General features: G+C 43.8%; 1 protein-coding gene across 5 annotated transcripts in view; it reads right to left on the bottom strand.

The window, feature by feature from the left end:
• Positions 1–17,500, bottom strand: part of col19a1 (collagen, type XIX, alpha 1) — a 66,228-nt gene that overhangs the window by 43,255 nt on the left and 5,473 nt on the right. For all 5 annotated transcript variants that reach the window (XM_030378572.1, XM_030378575.1, XM_030378576.1 and 2 more), the window contains exons 5-8: positions 12,811–12,934; positions 12,173–12,448; positions 11,193–11,273; positions 10,322–10,441 (exon numbers count right to left, since the gene is read on the bottom strand). In XM_030378572.1, the coding sequence (XP_030234432.1) occupies positions 10,322–10,441; positions 11,193–11,273; positions 12,173–12,448; positions 12,811–12,934 (601 nt within the window). The remainder of the gene's footprint in view (positions 1–10,321; positions 10,442–11,192; positions 11,274–12,172; positions 12,449–12,810; positions 12,935–17,500) is intronic.

Genomic DNA, 17,500 nt, shown 5'->3' with positions numbered 1-17,500 from the left:
AGAGAGAGCGAGAGAGAGAGAGAGAGAGAGGAGAGAGAGGAGGGAGGGAGATGGAGAGGGGGAGAGGGAGATGGAGAGGGGAGATGGAGAGGGGGAGATGAGGAGAGAGGGAGAGGGAGGGGGAGAGGGAGGGAGAGGGAGAGAGAGGGAGAGGGAGAGAGAGGGAGAGGGAGAGGGAGAGGGAGAGGGAGAGGAGATGCACAACTGCAGTTTAATTATGTTTACTTTAGCCTTTTTCTGCTAAGCGTAGCATCTGTCGGGATTAGCCTGAGTCAGACGAGCAGGCCCAGGAAGACATCCCAGGGCACACCTTGGGCCTGTATTGTGTGAGGCGCGTTTTCCTTTTTTTTGGGGGGGGGTGGGGGGGTTTTCACCTCGGCCCCAAATCAAACTCCATTTAAATGTGATGTCATGGTGAAGAACCATGGAGAGGTTTGTGGCCGTTGGGATTCAGTGTTGATATACTGAATGGCAGGTCTTTGAGGATCTGCAGGAACTGGATCTTCAAGTAACACTGATATCTTCAGGGCCGGCCTTGAAATGCCTGTGGGGTGACAGCAGGAAATACCTTTGGTGACTTTCCATTCGCTCAGCAGTCGATGGCCCGTGGACCGGGCGTGTGAATGATAAAACATTTTCCTTCCATGGATTGTCATCGACTATATTTTGATACGGATCGTAGCTTTGGAAGTAAAAGTAACACGAAGCTCAAGAGGTTCCCATTTGATTCTGTGACACGGTCACAGATCCTAACCACTGCGTACCGCAGGATTTGATTCATTTCAGCCGTGTCATGTGTGTCATTTTCTCCCACCGGGGTGAACATCGTGGCTGCAGCGAGTGGAAGGGTCAGGGTAACACGGACTAACCGGACCCTCAGAGTCCCCTGGACCCGGCCCCCTCTGCAAAACGATCCACGCTCACATGGTCCCGCGTGGAATGCCGCCTTCTCAGGTGTCTCCTCGGGCTTTAAATAACATACACACTTTTTAAAAGCGGAGTATGACGTAACATTTAGGCGAGGGAGTGGTGAGGTGAGCGAGAGGGATATGTGCTATGGATGAGTATTGGCTTCGATTAGTGAATCTAGCTGATGCCAATGGGTGTGGTAGATTCACAAAGTGAGTTCCCTTTATGGTCATGAGAACGTAATATGGTGTGGTAATGTTAGCTACAGCGTGTTAGCTACACATGAACAAACGAGAGGTTATGTTGTATTTCATTCATTGGGATCTCTCCAAATGTCGGCCCGAGATGCTCAAGGTTCAAAAGCTTAAACTCCTTCGAGTATTTTATGGTTCAAACATTAACATTGTGTAATAAGTGTTCACTGTCCTTCACATGGCAAAAAAAACGTTTCAGTTTCCATAATGATACACATTCAGCTTGAAGCATAGGGCTTTGATGTTGAAAAGCAAACGTGTCTTGCAGAGTACTCTCATTCCAAGAGCACTCTCTTAACAGCCAAAATTTTGAGCTCGCACAAAAACCCTTCACGGCATTGGAACGGCGCGGCATTCACTATTATGACAGTAGTTCATCAGCATGCCAGCCCCACGCCACCTATCAACTTAATTTAGTGCTGAAGGCCAGCCTTGGCACCAGACACATTTGGATGACACCTTCAGATATGACATACACCACCGCCCTGGACACTTAAAAAAAACGAACTAAAAACTCTCTGCTTCGTTCGTGGCCTGCAGGGCACGACCGCAGATGAACAGGAGGGGGATAGCCTGAAACAATTGATTCCCTGACAAGCCCACATCTAGGTGATGCGCTCTGTATGGAGTATGTGTCGCCTGGAGATGGCCGTACTTACCCTCCCCCCATTGATCCCCCTTTGCCCTTCTGCCCCCCCCCCCCCCCCCGGGAAGAGTGCAGAGACACCCTCACAAACTGGAACATGTATAGTCGGTCTATTGTATCACTATACAGTATATAGACTGTATAAATACATATTTAAACTGGATATAAACATATATACAGGAGTAGTAGGAGTTAAGAGGCGTCAAGGTCCTTCACAAACTGGAAGAATATAAGGTATATATATTTAAATATATTTCATCATTATTCATATATACTGTATAACATATAAATCGACATTTATACACTGTATAACAATATTCTGTATAATTATATATAAACTAGAGAGAGAGCGAGAGAGAGAGATTGAGAGAGGGAGAGAGAAATAGAGAGAGAGAGAGAGAGAGAGAGGAGAGAGAGGAGAGAGAGAGAGAGAGAGAGAGAGAGAGAGAGAGAGAGAGAGAGATAATGGTAGCAAACACTATCCTCTGTGCCCCAAACAAATTAGCATTGGCCATGCACAACATGCACCGGAAAATGTACAGCAAAGATGCTTCAAAGTACTGTGAAAACTGTTGCATTGTGGGGCACATACTTAATCACTTCACCTCCACACACACACACACACACACACACAGCACACCAACGCTTCAAAGATTATATGTAGCAAGTCACACTTGCAGGGGGCTTATTTCTACAAATAGAGCCGATTTCTTTTAAGTACCATCATGCTGGTCACTGACTCCTCCGTGCCTCTTCCTACTTTCCACCCGCCGTGCCAAACGTATTTGAGTTATCTGGGCGCGTGTTGGCGGGCTAAGCCTGTCAGGGTGGCGGCGCCTACACGGTCTCATGACCTCAGCATGCAGGTCAATAAAGCCCAAGCCAGCTTCCATATTATAAAGTGTAGGGGGAGAACGTTTCATTGGGCTCCAGCTATTGACAGCAGAAAGGGCGCAAAGCTCTCCCTGTGCACACCAACAGGAGTCTCCGGCAATATTAGTAATTGAAACACATACTGTGGATCGGATAGTGGTCTCACAGCCTAGCACCGAGCTAGTATTCTATGTCCAGGAACGCCTGTCTGAACCTCAGATGTGTCCTTTTTGAAGGATGCAACATGGGGAGGCCGATTTGTACTGATGAAATATCACACGTGTGTGTATGTGTGCGTCTGTATCACACGTACATACAGACGCACACATACACACACGACCGCAAGAACACACACAGACCCACACACAAACACACACACACACACACACACACACACACACACACACACACACACACACACAAACACACAAGCGTCAAACACACCAACAAACAAGATCAAACACACAAACAGACGCATCAACCAAACAAACACGTACACACACACTGGCTGCATAGACTATACAGTTGCCTGGAGAAATCCCTGGAATAGCGCAGTTAAGATATAAAATACTGTGATAGTTAGACAGACTGCCCCGGCATCAATCTCAACTCTAATGCGTTTGCTATTGATAGAGACTTTACAAGTGCGCCGTTATGTAACGAAGCAGCTTAGCTCAATCTTGTATCTCACTCGAGAAAGGAGGGAAATGTGTTTCAGGCCGCGTCGATAAGATGAATATTCCCTGCATCTTGATTCACTACCGTATATTTCACCGCCCGGCAGATTTTACATTTATGTCAAAGATTAATATACCCAACCACGTTGGAGGACTGCAGATGTTTTATTCAAAGGCCAGTTATAACTCAACGCAAACAATTATATAATTTATTAAATACTTTATTTAAATTATATAGCGATATTTATATTTTAGTATCAGCATAATCTTTTGTTTTCATGTCTGGCACAATGGCATCGCAGTTCGGAAACAAAGCATTACATTGTGAAAATCTGACCTTTCGAAAACGTTTTATCTCTTTTGAATTTATTAAACAAATACGTCTCTCTCTGTAATGAGTCGGGTTGAGGAATACATAACAGAGAGGGAGAGAGGGAGAGAGTGTGTGTATGTGTGTGTGTGTGTGTGTGGGTGTGTGTGTGTGTTTTTTTTTTTAATGTGTGTGTTTGTGTGTTTGTGTGAGTGTGTGCATGTGCGTGTGTGTGTGTGTGTGTGTGTGTGTGTGTGTTTTTTTCTGAGTGTGTGTGTGTTAATGTGTGTGTGTGTGTGTGTGTGTGTGTGTGTGTGTGTGGTGTGTGTGTGTGTGTGTGTGTGTGTGTGTGTGCGTGTGAGTGTGTGCGTGTGTGTGCGTGTGTGTCTGTGTGTGTCTGTATGTGTGTGTGGTGTGTGTGCGTATGTGTTTGTGTGTGTAAGAGGCTTGGCTTCGGGAGCCTCCAGAAAGCTTTGATGAAGGACACGTCGCCGGGTACAGTTGGCCACTCGATAGGCCGGCCGATGCAAGAGGAGGGATCGGGTTTCATCTGGGAGAAGCCCCATCTACTGTCCTGGGTTTCCCACTGGTACTTCCTGTCCTAAGTCCCGCAGTGATGGCCGCCACACTCGTAGCATAACACTGAGCGGAAGTCTCGCTTAATCAAATGGTACGGCTGATTTAGATCCAGAAGCTTTCCTACAGTATACCTTTAGGCACATTTATTCAGAGAATTATAATACGTTTAATGCATATATATGACACGAAACCCTTAATATATGAAAAACTAAGGACGAGATAGGTAGAGAATAAAGTGGAGGAATGAAAAGCAAAGATGGCCAAAGCAAACAAAGTAAAGTAACGCGGCGCAAAGGAAGAGGAATGTTCACACTGATTATAGTTTAGTACACATAGAGGACGGCTCTGCCGCAGAGTTAAACCATACAGAGCTTAATGCACGTTAAATCCAGAATTATGGTTTGCTTATTTATAGTGCAGATCCATGCACATATATGTCAAGGCTTAGCCACTGCTCATCTAAGAACCCAGGGCTTGGTCCTAGGAACCGTTCGAAGCCATGACCGAGTAAACGCGATCTGCGGATATTAACCGTGCGCACCCCTCTCATTGATGATCTCAATGTTTGATCGACACATAAAGCACACATTATTCTTCAAAGGGGAGAATAATTGCCCCCCCCAATGACTTGACAAGGAACACGAGATAAGAATTACTGTCATTCCCATGCCCTCCAATTAGAATTCATCGATCCATTTATGCAACACTGTGGTGCACTGAATTCACACAGCTGCTGTCATTCACCAGGCAGAGATAAAAGACTGTACAGAGCCCTGCAGTGCCCGCGACAATGTATGGAGGCTAGGGCTGACATCATCTCTGTCTCGCCTTGGTTGTCATTTCTATTCAACCGTCTATACACACACACACACACACACACGCGAAACCTTTCTCTGCAAATGTAATTACAGTTTACCAATGTTAAACATGATGACTGTCGGAATAACGGAATGTTTTGACAGCTAACAGAAACGAAGTGTCAATGAGATCAAACATTTTCATGGTTTTCAATAGAAGTTTTAAATAAAACTTGGATTTGGTCTCGTGGCAAATTTAATTAGACACACAAAATGGAAAACAAACCTTGGTGCGGCAGGTCCGTTCAATATAAATTCAGCCGGAAATGGGAAATAAATTCATCTTATTTCCATTATCGTCAATGTTTTTTTGGGGTTGGTATCTTTGTTTAAATATTTTTTAACTTTTTACCATGCTTCAATTAAAGCCATTTGATAGTCTCTCTGACGCTATGGTTTCAATGCAGGGATATAGAAATGGATTTCCTTACACACCAAAAGCAGTTAAGCCTCATTCTTATGACCCATACTTATCTCTTTAATTTCCTGGGGGGGGGGGGGGGGGGGCTGGCTGTGGATTAATCATAGCAGTATAATCCCTTTGCAGTGAATTAGAATCCTCCATCCAACTCCTTGACTATGAGGCTGGGAAGTACTGTCGGTCGCGGTTACACATCTGCGATAATCCCCATACATTTCCCCCAGAAACCCTCCCTGTAGGTCACAATTGTGGCCGTTCTCCTTAGAGTAAGGCTGAATTGAAACACATTACCATGTAGTCTTGTATTCAAGGTCAAGCTTAGTTGTCAGGAAGAAGGTTATAGCATACATATACGAAAGCCATTAATTTTGATAGGATATATATTGCTATATTCATGTGTTTGTCTTCTTCTTCCATGTCTTTTCTGTGTTTTTCTACCTAAGTTCCCAATATATAATATGGGTATGGTGGGCAAAATCAATCAACCAAGAATCAACCAGCAAACCAACTACTCTCTTTATCAATGCATCTAAAGGCTTGAGTTTATATCACGCACGTTAATGTAGAAAAAAACAAAAAAAACATAAAATACATTTTCAAATGCCCTTTAAACACCTGAAACACTAGAGGGGCCCTTATCAAGAAGAAGAACATGTATTTCCACTACCTGGAGTTATGCCTGGCTTGAGCAGCCATGGATTACAATAAAAGGTACAGCAGAAGAGTTCTGACTACAGAGCAGCAACAGAACAGACGGCACACACGCAAATCACAGGCTGACAGGCCGGCAGCGCCTCAGCCGAAAGATATAACAACTGGTTCCGTCCGGGGTTTTAAACTTCCAAATCCATACAGGGCCGGTGTGGGGAGGAAAAAAAAATACTAGTCTTCTCCCCTGACATCAAAAGAAACATTGAGTGCAGAGAGACAACACAGTCCACAGTAAATCCCATTAGCGGAAGAAATCATAGCCTTCCAGGGGTGCATGCAGACTTGTGCTATAGGGGTGTTTACCTCCAGCAGGTAGGGAGAGGTGGAGGGAGTGGTAGGGACTAGGGAGGCTATAGTGGAGATAATTAGGAGGAATAAACAGCTCCAGATACAAAAACAGCGGCAGGGAAAGTAGATTTGAACTAATTTCGCAGGCTTATCAGATGCAGATAAGACTAATCGGCCAAGGAAACGCCGAAAGAATACGCAGAACAGACCAAGAGAAGAAAAGGACATTTTGTTTCGTAGAATCTGCTGCCATGGCTGTTATGAAACCCAAACTGATCGGATATCCAATCTTTTTTATGTATGAGTACTTTGTATAGTATTTTAATAGTATGTGTCCTATTATAAAGTAAAAAAAAAAGTAAAAGAAAAGACCCTTTGAAACAACTTAATTGTTTGGTTGCACGTCTATCTTATCAAACTATTCGGTTCTATTACATCAAGGGTTTATAATTTAATGTCCAGCATACAGCTGCAAGAATTGCTCACAAAATACACAACCAATTATAATCATACAATGCATAGACTATACATTGTTCAGGTTTGTGAAGGCCTGTGTGTACACAGCAACACAACGAATGAATAGTAATCAGCTAGGATGTAGACAGTGTAGCTCATAATTCAACCGCCCTTTTGGTTGACGGCTGCTTATGGTGTTGGGGAGCCCAGAGGTTATGAGGCCACCACTACCATTGTGCCTCTCTGGAAAAGTGACAGCTTATGATGAAGGCCACTGTATATGGGGCTTAAATCATGTTTGTCCCTCAAATTTATCGATTCGGTACTCAAAGACCATAATAGGATTCCATATGAATTCTGTCCTTCATTTAGTGAGTAAACTGTGCCAAGTATTGATTTGTGGAAGACCCCAAAATTAGATTGGGGGTGTTGGTGGTTTCGAGTTGCTGACGCATAGAGAGGGACATGAACAGTCGATGTAACGGAGGAGTCACTGAGTTAATTATCAGGAAATGAACTGGGATCACTGTGTTGTCCGTTATGAGGTGTAGCTCTGTCCAATTACCAGGCACTATTTAGATTCATGGGCAGTATATGCAAAATGTCCTTCTATCGCTTGCTGGTGACGTTACGATGCTTTTGAATTTTCCTTGAAAACAAGCATTAAGGATTATATCTCATCTTTAGAAATTGTTTGAAAGATGTTCAAAGTTAAAGATAGCAAGGTGGTGTTATTGTGCATAACTTAGAACAAACAACCTTGTCCGATCTTAGGTAGCAATGCATCATAGACCCACCGTTTTGTGTATAAGCACACAGGCACACACCCAACCACACACACATACTCTATTTTAATTGAAGTTCGCATTTGTTCCGTCAATTATGAAAGTGAAGCCAGGAGGATAATTACAAATCAATTTCAACACCTAAACAAGCAATCATGCCGGTGCAAAAGTTACAAAATCATAAAACGGGCCTAATTTAACTTTCTGTCACATAATTTTCAGCTTGCAGATTTTAACATCAGACACTGTTATCACAGAATTGACAGCTGGTTTCTCAATAATTATAGGAGAAGGTTGCGTGAATAAAGTAAATGTCAAACACATACTGATCACTAAAATATAATATTGAAAGAGCGTCCCAAAAAGGTTGTAATTTTTTATATTCCTTTAAAGTCCCTCAAACGGGTTTAGTTATGGAATTGTCTTCAATCAAGACGATAGTGACGACTTGAGGTAAAATCGTCAAATACCAGCCTAATAGGTTCCTCTGGGCATGGCATACCTTATCATAAAAAAATAAAAAAAATACCCGTGAGGCTCAAATATATAATTAATAAGAGATTAATATTTTGCTGTTTGCCTGATTAATGGAACACATGGGTGCAGAGTTTTTCTTTTTCTAAATGCTTAAAATCCTAGTAATTGCGAACCTGGCGAGAAACACCATCCACTACAGTGCAACTATAACACTAAGAACAAACTTATAATGTTGACAGAAATAGCCCAATTCCCACTCCGAGCGCACGGTCCTACTGGTCCAGTGATGGAATGCTCGTATCACTTTTACGCCTTCAAGGAATTGTGATCTTCCAAAAACAAAAATACTGCGGCGGTCCAGGAATACGCCGTAATCCCATGATCATATCCGGATAATTAGGCTGTTGACCCTATAGAAGCCATCTGCTCTTAATATCCAGGCCTTAATAGGCATCACAGCACCTGCGTATTCCCAGGCATTCTACTCAGAGCCAAACCTGTCGGCTCTGCTGAAAGCAGGCATCTCTCTTCCAGGGCTTTGTTAACTTAAAGCATGCTCTAAAGGCGAGCCAGTCAGGCAATACATTCTTTTAGTAGCTATAGTATACGACTACTAGTAGAATTACATATATATAATTATTTTAAAAATATGTTTGCATGTGTTGATCTGCATAAGTGTAACAAATGCAAAATATAAGCATCGCTGATCTCGTATGATCTATCACTTGTTTTAATATAAACTTATGGTAAGTGTTGGTGTAGAAACTTCCTTGTTGGCTTCAGTCAGGGGAATAACACAGCATCTCTGCCGCATCATTTCAGGTAGGTCATGGTAGGTGTAAGAAAGGCAGAGGTACAGAGACACAAGGCAATAAAGAACCCACCAACAGCCACGAGCCACTAACAATGGCTAGAATTCAGATGACTATGCTTCTTTTTCTCTGTCTGTTTATGAGGAGCAAATTATTTGGTATTGGAAGGCCTCCAATGCGGGAGTCTGTACACAGTTAAACTTGGGAGCAGACAACCATTTGTCTTTGGAGTGAAGTTAGCACTCGATAACAGTTTGCCTCAGTTTTATTTTTAGTCGTATTTTTGCTTTCTTTGCTTTTCGAGCTGCTGTTGTTTTGTGGTTTAGTGATGCAGTGGTTTAGTGCTGGGGGACAGTGAATGCATCAAACCTCATCCAATCAATAGTGCTAGATTGTCACCTTTCTCCTCTTTAAGTCCCGGAAGTCCAGCCAAACCTGGGAGGCCAGTATCTCCCAACATAAAGTTATCATACCACTAATATCAAAGTACATGTACAGTAGTTCATTACAGTACAGTACAGTACATTACAAGGTACAAATGAATGCAGACACTTGCAGAAAATAATATGAATTATTACATATTAAGACATTTAACGGTAATAATATAGGGAAATGTCTGTCTCAACTAATAACTATAAAACTGATACAATAACTGAGCTGGCAGACAACGTGACTAACAATCACGCTATAAAGCAACGTACAAAATAAGAAGGGAAAATAAGGTTTTACTTAATAGTCGGATCCTCAAGTCCTCAAGGTGGTAGAACCTGCCACATTATCAACGTATGCAAATCAGCGCTGGGGAGGAGACTGCAGATGCAAACGACGCTGTATAAACAGATGCTGGTCAATGACAATAGCCATAGCCGCTCTGTCAATCTAGTCTGAGGTCATGTCGACTACGACCTCCATCTGTTTCATATGGTATGAAAAAACATTTCTATTTCCTCATGTTCTATTCAAAAGTCGGGCTGATTCCATAGGCAAGGACATTCTCTTACAGACCGCACTTGTTTATGCTAGCTATTGGTTTGTTTGTTTGTATTACCCGGAATCCATCCAATGACGTGCTGAAACGAATCGAGGCCTAATACAAGGTTGAAGTAGGGTGGGATTCACTACAAGCACAGACGCAGGACATGCCTCTACTGCAGTTGACTTCCTCCGTTGGTTTCTCTGCCCACTGAGCGGTGGCTGGTCTCAATGACACAACGCACAGCGCTCTCACTCCATTAGACCACCTTAATTGGATTTGATTGATCGTACCTTTTCAGCCGGACACGGGCATCCGTCAAGCGGCGGGGGGGCGGGCAGGGAGAGCATCAGGGGCAGCCGTCCAGTCACCGGGGGCGCGGGGGTCTCGTCAGATGTCTTATTGGCTCCCCACTGGATCGATGCAGAGATTTTAATCATTTAGTCTCCTCAGATAAATGGCGAGGTAAATCAAAGGCACTGCGCTATACAGCGCAGAGCGGGGGCCCGGTAGCCGCTATCTGTCGATGCGCCGGGTATTTTTAGATACGCTAATAGGTCAGAACGAGGACGGAGAAAAAGGCAACGTGACAGTGGTAATTACTTACTACTTTTTAGAGTTACATTTCTACTGCTCATATGGTGCACGGATGTATTCCCATACATTTGTTGTCGTCTCTAATCAGAGAAAATGTTTAATCTGTTTACAATTCATATTAATATCCTGTCTTTTCTGCTGGGACACCCTCATTTCCTTTCTGCGATTAGCTAAGCACATCGTATCTTATCCTAGTCTTAATTAATATTCCAAATTTAGTGAAATTAAAGTTTGCCACGTCTTCAGCTATCTCCCCAAGGTCATGTCTCTATCTCCCCAGCCGCGGTAATTCAACACGGACGAACAGAGTGACCATATGGATGCATACAATACCAGAGGTCAGAGGTGAGGGCTGCCATTTGAAAAGGGATGTAATGTAAACCCTTCATTGATTCAATGCGTCTTGATTCCTGGCTATCTTTACACAAGTATCTCATAACTGATGGGGTCCGAAAGAAAAGAAACGAGACCGGCTGCACGAGTCCTTAGCGCTTCGGTCCTTGGACATGTGTAGGAGAGCGCGAACGATAAAAATGCATAGAAAGAACCAACATTGCACCGTTTCACCTTGGCTTCCTGCAGCTCACAGCAGTTCTCCATCTCAGCCATGTACGGATCACAGTAGATAAGGATTTGTTGAACTTCTATCTGTGGGGGGGGGGGGGGAGAGAAGGGAAAGAACAATGATTTAAGACACAAGCTGCACAAGGTTGTTTCTAATCTCATAACCGTTTGAGTGTGAACATTTATGAGATCACGCACAGCGGGCTGTAAATCTAGGCACCCGCTGAGTGCTGTTGTTTCAACATCTGCTCTGCGGTAGCGCAGCGTGGAGATTCTGCTCTTCTGTGACGCACTGCCGCCTATGCTGAACGATACTTAAACTCCATTATGTTTTAGTTACGATTTAGTTAAACTCCAGAACAGCAGAACACTCTAGTGGTTAGGGGTTTGACTCCCAGCAGAAAGGTTACATTTCCACACTCTGTCTGGCGTCTTGATTAGCGATGAGTCATCCCTCAGCCCTCTACACCTGCTCCCTATTTTGGCCCGTACATCGTGATGATGTCGCATCCAAATGCTGCCTCCATTTTGGAAGCATAGGAGCATTGGAATGTTAGTTATTGTGTTAGTGGTTATGGAGTTTTTCGTCCTTTTTAAGTTACTAATCGGGAAAAAGATTTTGGCATTATTGGGAGACATTCTTGTGTTTTCTTGTTTTAAAGGGTTAGGGTTTCTCAGGAGAGACGTAGCAAACCAACGTTTTCATTAGCCTAGGTTACGATAAATTCACGTTTATCAGGGATTTCATGACACTACACCTCTCAAAATCCTCTCAAAATTAGGAACTATCGGCAACAAAAAAATCCAATGATGCAATCTGATGTACAAGACCTATCACACGTATCTAAAACAGCCATACTAAACAGTTTGACTATCGACCAAAAAAGTGTGTACATTCAGAGAAGCTATGCATACAAACAACCTCTCAAATACCACTCCTACACTTCCAAATAGACAAATAGACAACCACGCGTGTGACGTACGTCCACGGGGCGGCCATCTTCCACCCGCGTGGTGACCAGGGTGCGTCCGCTGCGCTTGATGTCGGCCTTGTCTTCGGTCTGCCGCCGCTCCGCCAGCTTGCAGTCCACGTAGAGCGAGACGACGGTGCTCTGCACGGCCACGCCCAGCTTGTGCCACTGGCGGTCGAAGAGCGCGTGGAGGTCGCGGCCCTTGAAGGTGTAGTGGAGGGCGTTCTTCTGGAGCCCCTGGAAGGAGAACTCCACCGCGCGCTTTGCCCCGTCCACCACCAGTGACACCTGTGGCCGAGTAACAAGAGGAACGTTATCCAGTTTTTTTCGGGGCTCACACACATTATTACAGGCTTTGCAAAAACAAAATCTGCTTTTACATCCATCGGGTTTGTGCTTGAATGGTTTATTTTGCCATTTTCTCTTTGACCATTAAAACCCTGAATCCATGGTTGAATCCATTAATGTGTTTACCAAAACATTAGCCTTTTTGGAAGGCCTGCGATGCATACTGGTAATCACAGACACAACTGGGTGAAATTCACATTCCCAGAGGATTTTTAATTTGGCCTCCTAGGCTGGGTTTTCGTCACCTAGGAGCGTTAGCATGTTTTTAACATTAACATGTCAACGCTCGCAGTAGACCCTACCTGAGTTCCTCCCGTCTGGTCAAATATCTGCCATAGGAACCAGCGGTCTTTCTTCGTTGTTCTTCGAAGACGGTAGAGTGTGACGAAGGAGTATTCACTTGGAAGTCCATTTGGAAACACTGATCTAGAAGCGGAAGAATGGAAGACGTCACAGAGCTTTGTCAATGGCGCATTCATTTTCATAAAAGAGAAGCAGAAAAAAGTCTACAAAGATTTTAACTCCACCGCTATGGTTTGATATCAAATCAACAGAAATGCTATCGTAAAGCTCCAGTACGGGAAGTCTTTTATAGCTTTCCGTCACGGGCAATTCAAGGATCAATAAATCACTTCATTATTCTGCTGGTGAACAACGGTTGTCTCATAACTGACACACGCAATTGCACTTTATTAGTCGGACGCGTCCTTATTTGATAAATGAAAGTCATTCAGAATCTGAACTCAATGCAACCCAAACTACACTGCCTACCCTGAGCTACACTGTAAATGGATTAACAATGGCTGCTTAGAAAATGTGACAGCTACGACATGCAGTATATATGCACATGTGCTCATAATGTGCATGCATTTGTGTGTGAGTGATGAATCAAACCTCATCCTCTACCCCTAACATCCGCCAAAACAAAACAAAAACAACTTTATTAAACGGCTCATCCCTTACGCCACCACCTTTCCACCACCTTTTTTGTAATCCCTAATAATACAAAATGTAATAACCTTCAAAATGTGCCTCGATTAGCTTCTGACCGATGCGGGTGTATGGGTTACATTAATGTAGTAAATCAGCGGCCCAAAAAAATTAAGTACATAAACACGATACATCCGCAGAATCAGCGAAAATAACAATAACAGCACAATGGTAAGGTCGTCGTGGAGACACAGAACCGCCTGGGGGGAGCGAAAGAGCAGAGCAAGAGTTTCCCGAGACAGTTTGGAAATTAGTTTTCAACCCAATAGATCATCTTGTGTTCACCACGCGCATGAAACCCTCCCACATTGTGTTTCTGTTCACTTCTTCTCAAACTGCTGGAAAACAGTACATGACTGAAATGATAAATGCCCCAGTAAAGGCTTCCAAAAAAAGATGGAAAAAAATGAAATGCTTTTATGGGAGGGAAAAAAAGTAGAGGTCTGAGAAGGTTATTTTCCGCCCAAAGGCCAGGGGACTGTTTGCAATTCGATTTAGCAGCAAATGTGTCACGGCTATTTATAAAACTGAGCACTTATGAAATTTGAAAATCAGCACAGAACATCCCTGTATAAAAGGTGCATTCTCGCTGGTGACAAACTGAGACATGATGAGAAGGTTTCAGGATTCAAAGGCGCACATTTAATTTTGTCATTGCTGGGGACACAGAAGCAGGCTAGATCCAGAGGGGGGGTGTTCTATTACAGTGGGGTTATCAATCAGAAGGATTACCAGGGGCACTTCTGTCACCCCTTCATATTTCTAGTATACACACAAAAAATCATTCACACAAAAACGGTATACAACAATGCCAATGTCCTTGCATAGCATTGTACGATATTGTATCTATGAGTGAGTGCATGGGAAGGATAGCGTGGTCGCGTAGTGTGTCGAGAGGGCTAAGTTCTGAGTTTGATCCCCAACATCCACTGCATCCTTGATCAATACGCATCACCCTGACCTAACGCCTGAACAAGATGTATCTAAATTCACAGCAGGTCGTTTGGGATGAAGCGTGTCTGCTGAGGGTCCAAACAGAATACACGCGGCGATCGATCGGGCCACCTTGGCCTCTCTCAGTGGGGTTAGGACTTGGGACGGTTCCACATGTAGGAGGAGCATGCTCGGTTTACAAAACACTGTTTGCCTGAAACATGGCCCACTTGATCTCTGAAGGGGCCGAGGGGGGGCGGGGGGGGGGGGTCCTTGACCTGGTGTGTGACTGAGAAGATCTGTGGGACGCCTACTGCCTGCTTGATACTCTTTGAATAAATGTTGTTCTAAAGAACACCAACACACTGAGAGAGCGAGAGAGAGAGAGAGAGAGAGAGGGAGAGAGAGAGAGAGAGAGAGAGAGAGAGAGAGAGAGAGAGAGAGAGAGAGAGAGAGAGAGAGAGAGAGAGAGAGAGAGAGAGGGAGCGAGAGGAGAGAGAGAGAGAGAGAGAGAGAGAGAGAGGAGAAGAGAGAGAGAGAGAGAGAGAGAGAGAGAGGGAGGGAGAGAGAGAGAGAGAGAGAGAGAGAGAGAGAGAGAGTGAGAGAGAGAGAGAGAGAGAGAGTGGGAGAGAAAGAGAGAGAGAGAGAGAGAGAGAGAGAGAGAGTGAGAGAGAGACACAGAGACAGAAACAGAGAGAGAGAGACAGAGAGAGAGAGAGAGAGAGAGAGAGAGAGACAGAGAGACAGAGAGAGAGAGAGAGAGAGAGAGGAGAGAGAGAGAGAGAGAGAGAGAGGAGAGAGAGAGAGAGACAGAGACAGAGACAGAGAGACAGAGGGAGAGGGAGAGGGGAGATATTAAGAGATAAACCAAGCAAGCTATGATATGGTTATTTCTTGGGAATTATCAATGAGCAAACTGTTATGTAATAAACATCTACGGAAAATAGCATCGCAGCATTGATCCGATGGGACGCCGTAAAAACAAATTGAGCTATTAAGATGGAAATAGTACCAAGGTGCCCGTGTGTCATGATGGCTTGTAACAGTTGGCAACTGCATCAGACTAATTTTGCGAGAGCGCATATTTTATCGCTCCGTCTTTAATGGAGTATGTCTTTAATGGTGTATCTCGAACATTACATCAATGCGTGAGGTATCGAAAAACAGTCAAGAATTACTACTCTAAACAAACGATGTTTGTGTCAAAGTATTCCATGTCCCAGAGGCACAAAGCAAACTCATAACAAAGAATGCAAGGATCATTCAACTTAGTGGAAAATATATATATAATGTAAACACAACATTGTTGAGAGCCTTTCAAAGATATGTCAGTGGATAAACTGAAAGGATCCAATTATGTAGTATTGAAATTCTATTTCACGGCCATAATACGGACTATAGGGGCTGCTTCGTCCTTGGGTGCCCTCCTTGAAAACATCAAAGAATCCACACCTACTGGGTGCACTTCATACAGAGAGGGCCACTGTAGCTTTCCTTCGGCGTGAGACAAGCATTTGCATTCAAACAGTGGATTCCTGCACTTGAATGCTGTCCAGAGAATACTGACTTCACCGTTTACCTAGACATCCCTCATGAACCATGGTATGTATTCAGGGGATGTATGTGTTTGTATGTATGTGCCTATGTAAATGCACATGCATATGCACTTTATATTTATTATATAGGTATATGCCTATATATGTCATTATTATGGATAGTGTTTTGACAATTCATTTATTTAAATGGCTTTTTAAGTTGCATCAGCATATGTGAAATCTGTTGCAAGTAGTTTTAATAAGCAGTACCAGACTGTACGATAGAAGACCGACTGTCTTGTATTAAATAATCTTCAATTCAATCCCACTTGATTATACCGAACATGTTTTTTGACAATATGCCTGCACGTTACATTACCATCGCAGTGGAACGTCACGATGTAAACAACAATGTTTGCGGTTGAGCCCAAAGGACCTAGAGTGATTGTGAGCAACTCATTTGCATAAAGCAACATTAACATGGACAAATATACTTGTCTGCCGCGAGTGGAACTAATTAATATTCTGCAAAACTTTTCTAATAACAAAAACATCTAATTTGTAGAGGAAAAATAACAATATATTGTCCCCCTGTGGCTCTTTAATATCAAACTGCTTACAGCGATAATGAAGAACCAGCTGTTCGCTCCTCTAGCCAAACATCGGATGCAAAATCCTGCAGGGTTTCTGTGTCAGACAACGGCAGGAGTTGGATAGGAAGCACAATAGCTACACAAGGTGCAGTGTCTGGCCATGCAACGCAGTACAAGGTGTACAGAGATTACCATTACAGCACAGGCAAATCCCCTCGTTCAGCTGCAATATGTAATTCAATCCAGGACTCGTGTTTACCATCTCCAACAAATGAACCTGCATCTATGGTGACCTCTGTGTGCTGTGATATGCATGACATCACGCCTGCTGAAGGCCTTTTGGGTTTTGGAGGACAGAAAAGAGGGCATTTAAACTGTGGCAATAATAAAGTGAGCAGGCAAGCAAAATATGTTTTAGTGGCGGTGGAAAGAGAGGGTCTGGAAGAGGCCCCTAACCTCAGTTCACATGCCCACTCGCGGCCTTATTTCCCCCAGCTGACGCGCACCATCACCTGTCAAAGGGCTCTGATAATTGGATATGAAGGGGCGACCCATGGGCGGGTCTGTCTGGAGGGGTGGGGGTACGAGAGCAAAGACCACCCACTCGGAGATTGCGGACGGACGGCGAAGGGAAACAGAGATCGCAGATCACCTGACTCGAAGATTCCTCCCCTGACCACAGAGAGCAAGCGGTTACTGTATTTACAGTGGCGTGTGTGTGTGTGTGTGTGTGTGCATGCGCGCGGTTGTATGTCCTGTTAAAACCCTAAAAATACCCTGCCCTTCCCAGAGAATGGCAGAGGGTTTCTCAGAAGCTGACCCCGGGAATGTAACAATAAAGAAACAAACGCAGTAATAAGCGTTTTTTCCTGATGTCATTTCCATTGACGCTTCATCGACCCAAAACAACCCATGATAAATCCCTCAACAAACTTATTGGA

Source organism: Gadus morhua, chromosome 15, assembly GCF_902167405.1.
Source record: "Gadus morhua chromosome 15, gadMor3.0, whole genome shotgun sequence".
Lineage (NCBI taxonomy): Eukaryota > Metazoa > Chordata > Actinopteri > Gadiformes > Gadidae > Gadus > Gadus morhua.
Note: the sequence above shows the minus strand (reverse complement) of the source record. Positions and strands in the feature narration are given on the sequence as shown.